Raw genomic sequence first — 12,596 nt, 5'->3', positions numbered from 1 at the left:
TCCTGATCACTAGTGCTTTGAACTGTGCATCTGATAGGTTGGCTACCTCTTGGTCACTTAGAAGTATTGGCCTGGGGCTTTGAGCTGTTCTTCTTTTTGGTCTGTTTGCGCTTATTGTGAGGGGCGGAGCTTTAGGTGTTCACCAGGGCGGGCTGACCCAGTCACTGGGTTGTGATGCTGTTCCTGGGAGTGGGGTCAGAGAGAGGCAGTGGCGCTTGTTGCACTCTCTCTCCGATTTCAGTTCCCTCTGCTGCTTCCCAAAAGCAAACCTGGCCCCCCTGGTGCCAGCTCCCGGGTGTGTGGGCCTGTGCACCCTCCAGAACCCTGTGGGTCTCTCCAACAAACTCTGTGAGCCTGGGAGCTTCTCCAGGCACCTCGGCCCCAAAAGTTTTTCCAGTTGGTACTCTTAGGCTTTATTTTCCGGCGCTGGGGCCCTGGGTTGTGCAGCCTATCCCACTGCTCGCTCCTTTGCCTGGTTTATCTGCATGCAAATGTGTGACCGAGGACAGCCAGCCACCTTGGGCCCCCGCTGGGTCCCATTGCCATCCCACACCTGGGATCCGCCAACCACCACCTGCGTGCCTGGGTCCCTCTGGCCGCTTTTCCCTGCGCGACCCCTCTCCACCAGCTGCTGTCTCCGCCCCTCTCACCCGTCTGGATGAATGGTTTGTTGTTGTCAGACTTTGGTACAGTTTAATTTTCTCTCTGTTTTGGTTACGTTCTGTTTTTTAAATACTTGTTGTTTATGAACTTGGTTGTGCGAGGAGGTACAGTGTTTCCACCTTACGCCTTCATCTTGGCTGGAAGTCCTGGCTTTTTTACTTTATTTTGTTAATACAATGAATTAGATTGCTTGACTTTTTTTTTAAGATTTTTTAAATTTATTTATCTTTAGAGAGGAAGGGAAGGAGAGAAATATCAATGTGTGGTTGCCTATCGTGAGTCCCCTGCTGGGAACTGGCCTGCAACCCAAGCATGTGCCCTGACTGGGAATCAAACCATGATCATGTGGTTTGCAGGCCCGAGCTCAATCCACTGAGCTGCACCAGCCAGGGCAAATTGCTCAACTTTTTGAATACTACATCAACCTTATGTTCTTGGCATAAACTGCTTGGTCATGTATGCTGTTCATATACTGCTGGATTCTATTTACTAATATTTTGTTAAGGATTTTTGCATGTATGCTCATGAGAGGGATATTGTAAGTTTTTATCAGGTTTTGCTATCAAGATTATGCTGATAACATAAAATGACTTGGAAAATGTTCCTTCCTTCTGTTTTCAGAAAGAGTTCTGGTATTGCTTCCTTAACTGTTTCATAAAATTTATCAGGGAAAATTATCAAAGAAATTGACTCTTTTTGTAAAAACACATAATAACTACAATATAAAAACACATAGTTATAATATCAGTATCACAATAAAAATTTTCCTTATAGGAATCATTAAATATCCTATCTGTTTGAATTTCTGATCATCTCATGAATGCCAGTAGCAATATGGTAGCTTTAAGAATCATTTTGAATGAGAGTAGATGGTAATTAAAGTAATATTTTTTTCCTTATATTCAGGTTCGTGATGATAGAAAATTAAGAGTAAATGCTGTTATTGCTCCTAGGAGTTCATATGCAGACAGAGCACCTTCAAGGCCTTTAAGTGAACTAAAGTAAGTCTTGAAAATATTGTTAGAACTTACTACCATTCACATATTGGATAATCTCTTACCACTCTACTGTATTCTAATTACCTTTTTGTCACATGAATAGTTTGTTATAGGCTATATTATTTCCTTTTAGGATCTCTATGTAAGTCTAAAATAAGGGAAATTGAGGCCCAGGAACAGACCATGGTATAGCTAGTACGTGATGGTGATGTTTTAAATCATCAAATCAGTATTAGACTATTTAATAAAAAATACCAAAATGGTTGGTTATTGAGAAAATAAAATGATAAATTATCACTTAATAATGCAAAAATAATTTCAAGAAGGACTAAATGGAAAAATTGCAATTATAAAATAGCTATAAGTAAATATTTTCACTCTGGATGTAAGTAGACATTTTAAATATGAAAGAAATGGAAGAAACTACAAAAGAACAGATTAATAGTTTGTAATTGTAAATATATAATGATTAAACCTTGAGAAAGAAAGAAATAAATCTCTGTATTAATCACTTAAGTAATTTTAAAATAAATGACTCTTATTTTATTTGTTGTTTATTGGCTACTTGCCAGCTAACTATCAGAATTTTAAACGGTATTTTAAGAAGAAAACCCTAATAGCCACTACTCCTTTCAGACAGTACGGGTTCTTCTCTTACCTGCGGGAGCTGTTTGATGCGCCTGCTCCTGTCATGAGCTACCTGTGCAGCCAGTATCATATTCACGAAGTTCCCGTAGGAACCGAGAGGACCAGAGAAAGAATTGAACGGGTAAGGAAGTGTTTAACTGGTATTTTTGTTAACATTTCTTAGCTTAAAGTCAGGGAAAAATTATAAGGAATTTAATGAAGTGCATCATTCTGTTGTTTTGAACCTCACAGAAAGTATCTTTGTATTTTATATTTTAAGATAACGTAAAACAATAACTATTGACTAATCCTGTGTGACAGGAGTGATGGGGAGTTACCTAGAGTAAATAAATGCTTATAGAGTAATTTAGTAAATTGTCACCCGAGAAAAGAAATACCTGGCACTCTTACCTGATTCTGGCTTGCTTGATAAACCTGTGTTTAAACTTTATATTAATGGTTTAATCATTTAAATGCTTATATTCTAGGTTATGCTTCAGATAAGTTATACTTCAGGATGATAGGCTGTGATGCAGAAATGTTTTAGTAAAACCTCCCCTTCTTAAAGCTTCCGCCTAAGGTTACCTCATACGTGAGTGACCACCCTTAATGGGGTCTTACTTGCCTTGCTTAGTATAGCTACTTAAACTCTTTTTCTAACTAATTGTAATTTATGTATTTGTCTATTTATTAAAATTATTGGGGTGACATTGGCTACTAAGATCTTACAGGTTTTAAGGAACTCTTAGTTCATATATTCTGTTAGTATGCCTTAGGATTGTTTTTCTTAGAAGTACTCTCCAGGACTATATACCACATTTTTTTATTATCACACGCAGAAACGGAAGAAATCCCTTCTAAAATAGGTTTTTTTGTAATACAAGTTACCCTGTTATACTACTTCTAAGCATGTAGGACCCAGTTACAGACCTAACTGCTATTTATAATATCAAATTTGTTAGAATGTGTTCAAATGTTTTAACAACAAATTTACAGTTATCTCATTTTACCTCTTTGGTCTTAATTCCATGGTTTTTAGGAAAAAAGGACAAGACTATCTGTATAGACCAACCCATTTTTGTCATAACTCTAGGGGTAGGTAGGGCTATCTGAAGGTAAGGGTAGTACGAAATCTTTGCTGTTACAAAAAGACTATAGAAAATTTGGTAAGGGCTTTTATACTTTTACTTTGGAGCAGAAAAGAACAATCCCTGCAGTTGAGAAATTCTTTTATTTTTTGAAGAGTGCTTCAGGTTGAAGTTGTTTTGTGTACTTTTATTTTTTAACATTTTGTTTAAGTCATTTAGAGAGCTTTAACCCTATAGTTTGTAGTAGAGAGAAAGCATTGGAATTCAAATAATTTACATTAAAAGTAAAATTAATTTTCATGTTCCACTTCATCTCTTTTCAAATATTTTTCATTAACCTTAATCTCTGGTTCTGTATAGGTGATGATATTTTTTACATCCTTGAACACATTGATTTTTCCTATATTTCAAACACTTGGTAAAGTCCCTGACATTGTCTTGGCTGTCTTTCAGAAGATACAAACCTTTGTTGGGGAACCTTTCTATCTGTATCTGCAGTTCTGTTTCATGTCTAGATAATGACAGTAACAGCTATATTTCTTCATTAGACTAAAGATACATTTTTAGTGTAAGTTTTGCTTTATTTTGAGTACTAACATTTTAGGTTCTTTAACAGTGATCATAACTTATTTACAGAATTGTTCTCTAATTTCTAAGGCTTCCTTCTGGTTAAATTGTCTGCTGACCCCCTCAATGTCCATTTTGGTGGGCGTGCTCGTCCCTCACCATCTCTGTCAGTTCAAATCCCATTTGAAATTTACTTTCATGAAACTTAACCTCTTCTAGGCTTTCCTTCATTCCAATTTGTTCAATTAGTGATGCCAGTTTATAAAATCTATGTCTTCTCTCTTCACTTAGACTATAAAGTTCTGGAGAAAAACAAATCATGAGAGTATTAGTAATAAACCTTTATAGAGATTAGGGAAAACTGCATTACAGCAGCTTATTCTTTATTAGTTCTATGTCTATATATTTATAATGTTATGGCTTGTTCTTGAGAGAAAAGATCTCTCTAAAATGCAAAAAAGTCTCTGAACTCCTTGAAAGGTGTTTCCATTAAGTATTCTCTCAAGTATATACAGGAATTGAATATAAGACTGTCTGTCTTTCAACAGTGTAACTGGGGGGAAGGCAGAGTAAATGACTTACCTGACATAACACAGTTCGATGTAATGGATGCCTTGGTCCTGGTATTTATTTTCTGTAGATACAACAAAGCTTCAAAAGTACACTTGAGTTGGGAGAGATTGTACAGCAAAGCATAATATAGCTAACTTTACTAATGGTTTTGATTTTCTCCTAATTTCCTTAGTTGTTATCTAAAATAATAACCTGAAATATATCAGTGATGTTGTTGGGTAATGAATGTATATCTACTATTTTTTGATCTTCTAAAATTCACTTGATCTGTATTTTTAATTCTTTAGTTCTTTCAAATATATCATAATTATTAGATACTTATTTGTGCTCTGATACTTATTTCACACTATAGGTAATACAAGAAACCCGATTGAGACAAATGTACACAGCAGAAGAAAAGTATGTGGTGAAAACTTCCTTTTATTCAAATAAAGTTATTTCTAGTAACACATCCCTAAAAGTAGCCCAGTTTCTCACAGTTACTGTGGATCTAGAGCAAAGAAGACACCTAGAAGAACATCTAAAGGTTGGGGTTTTTTAAAATTTAATATTAGAAAAAATATTAACTGGATTTATAATACTCTAACTAGATATCTTTAAAATATATTAACAATTTTGAATATCCTATAGGAAATTAATAGAAAATTGCAAGCAGTAGAATCAGCATTGATTGCCTTGCGTGAAACAAACAAACATCTAGAACACAGAGATAATGAACTAAGACAAAAGAAGAAGGAGCTTCTTGAAAGAAAAACCAAGAAAAGACAATTGGAACAAAAAATTAGTTCCAAACTAGGAAGGTATGTTGCATCCGCTTTTGTGGGATGTGGGCACAAAGTGGCCTGGGTATATTACTAGTTTACCCTGGAATGATACCATCATCCCAAAAGCACATTTTGTCATTTCTCTCTCAAACTTTAATTTTACTCCCAAGGGGAATGAACATTGGCTTCTAGTTTCAAGATTTTTCCCATATCCTACCATGTCATAGCTCAGCTCTTCTTTTGTTCTTTTATGCTTCTTGCCGGTAGAATAAAGATGTAGATTATAATGACATGATCAGCTTTTAATAATCAATGACAGCTCATTGCCTTGAGTAAGGTATAAGTTTACTATACCTAATATAGTTTGTGTTTCTAAACACAATCCTATATTGAGTAATATTTGAGATGTATTAAGAAAATTTGAAAGGTACAGAGAAAAAGCATAGATGGTAGGTAGAAAATAGGGGGAGGGCAAGAATAGTATGGGAAATGCAGAAGCTAAAGAACTTATGACACATGGACATGAACTAAAGGGGGGGAATGTGGGTGGGAGAGGGTGTGCAGGGTGGAGGGGAATGGAGGGGGGAATAGAACAACTGTAATGGCATAATCAATAAAATATATTTTTAAAGAAAACATTTGTTTATTTTTTAAGCAAATGAGTTGTCATTCACTTTCATTTTAAAAGTTAATAATGTACCATGGTTGCTAAGGCAAGGTGCCTCTATTTAATCTAACTGCCTAGAATTTTTTTGCTTTGAGCCTTTTACAACTTTCACCCTTAGCTTCATTCCTGTCTTGAACCATCTGCAAACACTTAACCTCTACTCCAGGGCTGTCATATCGGACTATTGTGTTATCTAACACTAAACTCTCCCCTTTGCCTGGCTTCTCTGGCTCAGTGGATTGAGTCCCATCCTGCGAACTAAAAGGTTGCCTTTTCAATTCCCAGTCATGGCATATGCCTGGGTTGTGGGCCACGTCTCCAGTTAGGGGCGTGCGGGAGGCAACCAACTGATTAATAAAACCTCTTGTATGTCAGTGTTGCTTTCCCTTTCTTTCTCCCTCTCTTCCCCTTTCTCTAAAAATTAATTAATTTATTAAAAATAAAATGAACGTTTTCTTCTTTGAGTAGTGTTTACTTTTGTAGTGAAATGAGCTTTCATACCCATTACCAGCTCTGTGTCTCATATGTATAGTTATGCACTTTGGAATACTACAGTGGTGATGTGGGTAGTGGTCTCCCTGACTTGTTCCCTCTCTCTTCAGTGCCTCTAGATTATTGTTGTTAAATTCATCCTCTCTTCATTTTCCTACCCCTATTCAAGATGATCTGTTGTGGTTTCCTGCCATTACTGCATAAAATTGATGACTTAAATACTACTTTCCCTTAAACTGGCTTTCAAATTTTTCAAAATCTTATTTTACTCAGCCCATTCCAACTCATCTCCCTACTTGCCCCAACACTGTCTTCCATGTATTATTCAGTCTACTCTATAACGCCATTGAACTAGTTCATTTTTGTTGATTATTGCTTCCGTCCTTGCTTTATTCCCTGATGGCAATGTAGTATAGTGGAAAGAACTTTGGGGCCAAATGCAGCGTACCATTTAGTATCTGTGATCTTCGGTAACTTATTTAACTTTGGAGCCTTAGTTTCTTTATCTTAAAGAGCAAAGTATTAACTTTTAGGATTGTTGTATTGTGTCTTCATTATGTTTGATTTTAGCTTGTTACTTAAATTCCCCTAGTTAAGCTCCTTAAAGGAAAAGACTATGTTTATAAATAATATTAATAAAAAGAGTAACAACTTATAGGTATCAATCAGTTACGGGCCTGGCACTAGACTAAGTATGATAGGGAGTTTGCATCTTCACCACAACTCTATAGGAAATTAAGCCAGATGAGTAACATTCTGTTATGCTGTTCATCAGTGGCAAGGAGCAAATTCAGATCCATCTTTGTGATTTCAGATACCGTTAGCACTGTCATTACCAAGATTATACTGGACACATAATATATTTCAACAAATACTTTTTGATCCCAAATAGTTGTATAAGATGATTGTTTAATCTAGAAGGTAGCTGTTTATACATCTTCAGTAGCCCATAAAACAGTGAAGGATCTAGGATTTGGGCTCAATCCTTATGTATAACTTTAATTTCTACATCATTATACATTTCATACAGTTTAAAGCTGATGGAACAGGATACTTGCAACCTTGAGGAGGAAGAGCGAAAAACAAGTACCAAAATTAAAGAAATAAATGTTCAAAAAGCAAAACTTGTTACCGAATTAACAAACCTAATAAAGGTAAGGCATTTTCTTAATTTTAGTCATACAGGTAGCTGAGACAAGGTAGTAGAATCTTAAGAGATTTTTATCAATAATTTTAACTTGCACTGTTGTTAGACATTTTTTTGTTATAGGTCAAATTGATTAAAAGCAGTCATTAGGCTGTTTTATTCCAGATGACTCAAATTCACAGGAAGACTTTTTAAGTTCTCTTGTAAGAAATAGTTATAAAAATAAGGTCCCTGGCTGGCGTAGCTCAGTGGATTGAGCACGGGCCTGTGAGCCAGGGGGCCACGGTTCGATTCCCAGTCGGGGCACATGCCTGAGTTGCGGGCCAGTTCCCTACAGGCCAACTCCCAGCAGGGGACGCACAAAAGGCAACCATACATTGATGTTTCTCTCCCTCTCTCCTTCACCTCTAAAGGTAAATAAATAAATAAATAAATAAATAAATAAATAAATCTATTTAAAAAAAAAGAAATAGTTATAAAAATAATGAGAAAGTGGAGGACTTCCGCCAAGATGGAGGCATAGGTGGAAACACTGTACCTTCGCCCACAACCAAGTTTGAATACAACAAAGGTTTGGAGAACAAAGACACAGCCAAAGAACAGAAAAATTGAATTATACGGAAGTCCGACTGCAACTAACCGTTCAACCGGGACGGTAAGAGGGGCGGAGCCAGCAGCAGAGCAGGGTCGGGCAGGACAGATCCCCCAACCTAGACGCGCAAGTGGCCTGGACCCAGTCAGGGTGTGGGGCAGACTGACCGCGGTCGCACATTCTCGCACAGTGAGACAGACCACACAGGCCCCAGGGGGCGAGGGCTGACAGCGGTGGCACACTCGCGTGCAGTGGGACGAAACACGTGGGCCCGGTGACGGTGGCAGCTGCCGCACCTTGGGGGCCATGGCGGGAGGCGGCAGAGGGGACACCATTGCTCCTCTTTGACCCCGCCCCCCCATACAGCATCACAACCCAGCGACTGAGTTGCCCTGCTCTGGTGGACACCTAGGGCTCCAATCCTGCTGCATAACAGGCACGAACAGCCCAAAAGATGGCGCAAGAAGAAGTCAAAGTCCCAGAGCCGATAACTCAAGTGACCGAGAAATTGCCAGCCTCTCAGAAGCACAATTCAAGACACTGTTTATCAGGATGCTCACAGAACTGGTTGATTATAGTCACAAATTAGAGGAACATATGAAGGCTAAACTAATTGAAATGAAGGGAGATGCACAGGAAACCAATAGTGATGGAAAGGAAACTGGGACTCAAATCAATGGAATGGACCAGAAGGAAGAACAAAACATCCCACCAGAAAGGAATGAAGAAATGAGAATTCAAAAAAATGAGGAGAGGCTTAGGAACCTCCAGGACATCTTTAAACGTTCCAACATCCGGATTATAGGGGTACCAGAAGGGGGAAAGAAACAGCCACGAGTGGAAAACGTATTTGAACAAATAATAAAGGAGAACTTCCCCAGTCTGGCAAAGGAAATAGACTTCCAGGAAATCCAGGAAGCTCAGAGAGTGCCAAAGAAGTTGGACCCAAGAAGGAACACACCAAGGCACATCATAATTACATTAGCCAAGACTAAAATGAAGGAGAGAATCCTAGAAGCAGCAAGGGATAAGGGGACAGTCACCTACAAAGGAGTACCCATCAGACTGTCAGCGGATTTCTCAAAAGAGACCTTACAGGCAAGAAGGGGCTGGAAAGAAGTATTCCAAGTCATGAAATCCAAAGACCTACAGCCAAGATTGCTTTATCCAGCAAAGCTTTCATTTAGAATGGAAGGACAGATAAAGTGCTTCTCAGATAAAGTCAAGTTCCAGGAGTTCATCATCACCAAGCCCTTATTATATGAAATGTTAAAGGGACTTATCTAAGAAAAAGAAGATAAAAATATGAACAGTGAAAGGACAGCAAACTCACAGTTATTAACAACCACACCTAAAACAAAAGCAAACCAAGAGGACAGCTAGATCAGGAGTGGAACCATAGAAATGAAGAACACGTGGAGGGTTAGAAACGGGGGTGGGAGGAGGAGAAGAGGGGAGAAGGCACAGAAAATAGCATAGATGGTAGGTAGAAAATAGGGGGAGGGCGAGAATAGTGGGGGAAATATAGAATCCAAAGAACTTGAGACACGTGGTTATAAACTAGGGGGGAGAATGGTGGGGGAGGGAGTGTGTGGGTGGAGGGGAATGAAGGGGAGAAATAGAACAACTGTAATGGTATAATCAATAAAATATATTAAAAAAATAATGAGAAAGTTATCCAGTCATATTAGGAGGAAAATATTTTATAGTTTATAATTTTTTGGTATATTATTTTTCTTAAATGTAAAAGTAAACTCATGGGTTTTTGTTTCTAGATTTGCACTTCTTTGCATATACAAAAAGTAGATTTAATTCTTCAGAATACTACAGTGATCTCTGAGAAGAACAAATTAGAATCAGATTATATGGCTGCATCATCACAACTACGTCTCAAAGAGGTAAAATTTTTGCTTGTTTTTTTATTTTGGGATTCTAGTCTCAGACTTGTTTGAAAATTATATTATTATTTGCAATATGCAGTTTGTATGCTGTTTAACGTATAATTTTAATGCATTCTGCTGGATAAGAAAGCAAATATCTTATACTGTACATTTTGTTATTTGATTGGGGGATGGGGTGGTAATCTAAAAAGAGAAGTCAGAATGTATGATTTAGTCACTTGAAAACTAAAGCCTCCTGTCTGCTTTCTTACTAACTCAAATATAGTCATTACCATTATCAAGCAGCTTTAATGCAGTTTGTACATTTCATGCATTTAATGCAGAGTACACTGCAGATGAGTGCTGATCACCACTAAGAGTATTGGTGTACACTGGTAATCTTGGCAATTTAATCTTCTCTGTCTATCCATGAAATGGTGATAAATATTGAAATAGTATGCAGGGCAGGAAATGTGATGCACCAGTTAACTTAACACACAAAGAAAGACTGGTGACAAAATGGTAGTGGCCTGGCAGTTTTTGAGCCTCAGATCCTTTCCTAAAAATAGAAGAGTAACTAGTACAACAGAGCAACAACAAACCCATGGACAATATATACAACAAAGCTAACTCAAGGTATTCCTATTGATGTACTACAGTATATTCTCACACTAACCACCCAAAGTTGGCATCAGACTGTGAAGTTAAAGGCACAGTGCCCAACAAGTCTGCCCTTATTTTAGACACTAGCCGTAACTTCGGGGATTCTTAGGTCACTTGCACACCTGACCAATTAGCTACGAGTTGGAGCTTTCCCGTGACCTCGGGTTCAATAGTTCACTAGAATGACGCACAGAATTCAAGGAAATCCCACACTTAAGATTACAATTTTATTACGAAGGATACCAACCACTACTACTCAAATGAAGAGACATAGAGGGTAAGACAAACAGTGAAAGCTAAGTGAAACTAATGAATCTCACTTTGTTTTGACTTCAGCAATATAACCTCACACCTCACAGAGAAAAAGTATTCCAATTGACTTTAAAACAGACATCTGGTATTAAGGACAAAATGAACTGCAAAAAATTGTACTGTTTTCAGTTACATTGTTAATCATACTCATAATGTTATTCTGACAATATAACATTATATGATAAAGCAAATAAGGGACTATGTTAAATGTCATTAGGATTTCCAGCATAAGAGAATAGAGACTCAGATATAAAACAAATGAGTACTAAAAACCTTGAAATATTTGAGTTAATGAATTCAATGTATTTTCTCCATAAGAAACAAGAATACTAGATTTGTCTATTTAAAAGACACAGATTTTGTCCTCTAAATATTATTCAACACTAAAATTATCCATTGGAGAAATGGCTGGCTCTACTTCCACGCAGGGAAAGACGTGTGTGAGATTAACCTCAATTGTATTGTTACACCAGAAAGCGAAGAAGTTGTTATGGACAACTTGACTCAGGAGCTAGTGTGGAGAAGCTCCCCTTAACCATAGACGAAGTAATAATAGATTGAAACATCAAAATATCTTAATGTACAGATTCATAATGATATTTTTTAAAAATAATATTGGCCACCTTTGGAGGATATTAGGGAGCCAGCTCATTTTGAAAAATGGCAAAGAAAGAATCTTGCATTTATTCTTCCTTTCCTGTGTGAACTGTTACTTAAGTTAAACAAAAATGGTGAGGGGAAGTTTCTCTTCACCAGAAGCAAATTACGAAAGGAAATTTCTCTTTATAGAAGTAATTCAGGTAATTGCAGAAGGAATTGTCATATTAGAATATTAACACTTTGCAGCTGCTAACATCACAAAAAAGATATTTATGGGTATCCTGATGGAAGGATACAACACCACCTATGAAATAATGTGAAAAATTAAACTTCAGTTTGACTAAGCCTCTAGAATGGGATTTCTCAGCCTCAGCACTATCAACATTTTGGACTGGGTAATTTTTTGTGGGGGGATCTGTTCTTTTTATGTTGTAGGATGTTCAGCAGCATCCCTGGTCTCTGCTTGCTAGGTGCCAGTACTACACCCTCCCCCAGCCCCAGTTCCAACACCTGAAAATGTCTCCAGACAATGCCAGATGTGCCCTGGGGAGCAAGAATGCTCTCATTTCAGAACCTCGGCTATAAAACTTACCAGTTTCCGGGAAATACAGTGAATTCAGCAAGGTTACAAGATACAAGTTCAGTATACAGCAGTCAGTTTTGGCTCCATATACTAGCAACGGATAATAGGAAATTGAAATTTATAAAACAGTAGTGTATATAATTGCATCAAAAATATGGAATACTTAGAAATATATTTACAAGGCTTGTACACTGAAAACTGTAAAGTTTGGCTGACACAAGTTAAAATAGGACTAAAGTAAATGGAGAGGTTGATTGTGATCAGGGAGCAAAGATTTAGGATTTGTTTAAATGCCAGTTCTCCACTGAATCTAGAAATTCATTAAAATTCCCAGCAGGGCTTTTAGTTTTTAGAAAATGGCAAACTCATTCTAAAATACA

The 12,596-nt window shown here is 37.3% G+C and overlaps 1 protein-coding gene across 2 annotated transcripts in view; it reads left to right on the top strand.

Moving 5' to 3' along the window:
* The window catches only part of SMC5 (structural maintenance of chromosomes 5), a 95,592-nt gene that overhangs the window by 65,346 nt on the left and 17,650 nt on the right, over positions 1 to 12,596 (top strand). For both annotated transcript variants that reach the window (XM_037061684.1, XM_037061683.1), the window contains exons 12-17: positions 1,570 to 1,664; positions 2,298 to 2,430; positions 4,869 to 5,042; positions 5,147 to 5,316; positions 7,470 to 7,593; positions 9,954 to 10,076. In XM_037061684.1, the coding sequence (XP_036917579.1) occupies positions 1,570 to 1,664; positions 2,298 to 2,430; positions 4,869 to 5,042; positions 5,147 to 5,316; positions 7,470 to 7,593; positions 9,954 to 10,076 (819 nt within the window). The remainder of the gene's footprint in view (positions 1 to 1,569; positions 1,665 to 2,297; positions 2,431 to 4,868; positions 5,043 to 5,146; positions 5,317 to 7,469; positions 7,594 to 9,953; positions 10,077 to 12,596) is intronic.

Source organism: Sturnira hondurensis, unplaced genomic scaffold (assembly GCF_014824575.4).
Source record: "Sturnira hondurensis isolate 20B ecotype Veracruz unplaced genomic scaffold, ASM1482457v3 Scaffold0013515, whole genome shotgun sequence".
Lineage (NCBI taxonomy): Eukaryota > Metazoa > Chordata > Mammalia > Chiroptera > Phyllostomidae > Sturnira > Sturnira hondurensis.
This window is presented reverse-complemented; position numbering and strand designations above follow the sequence as displayed.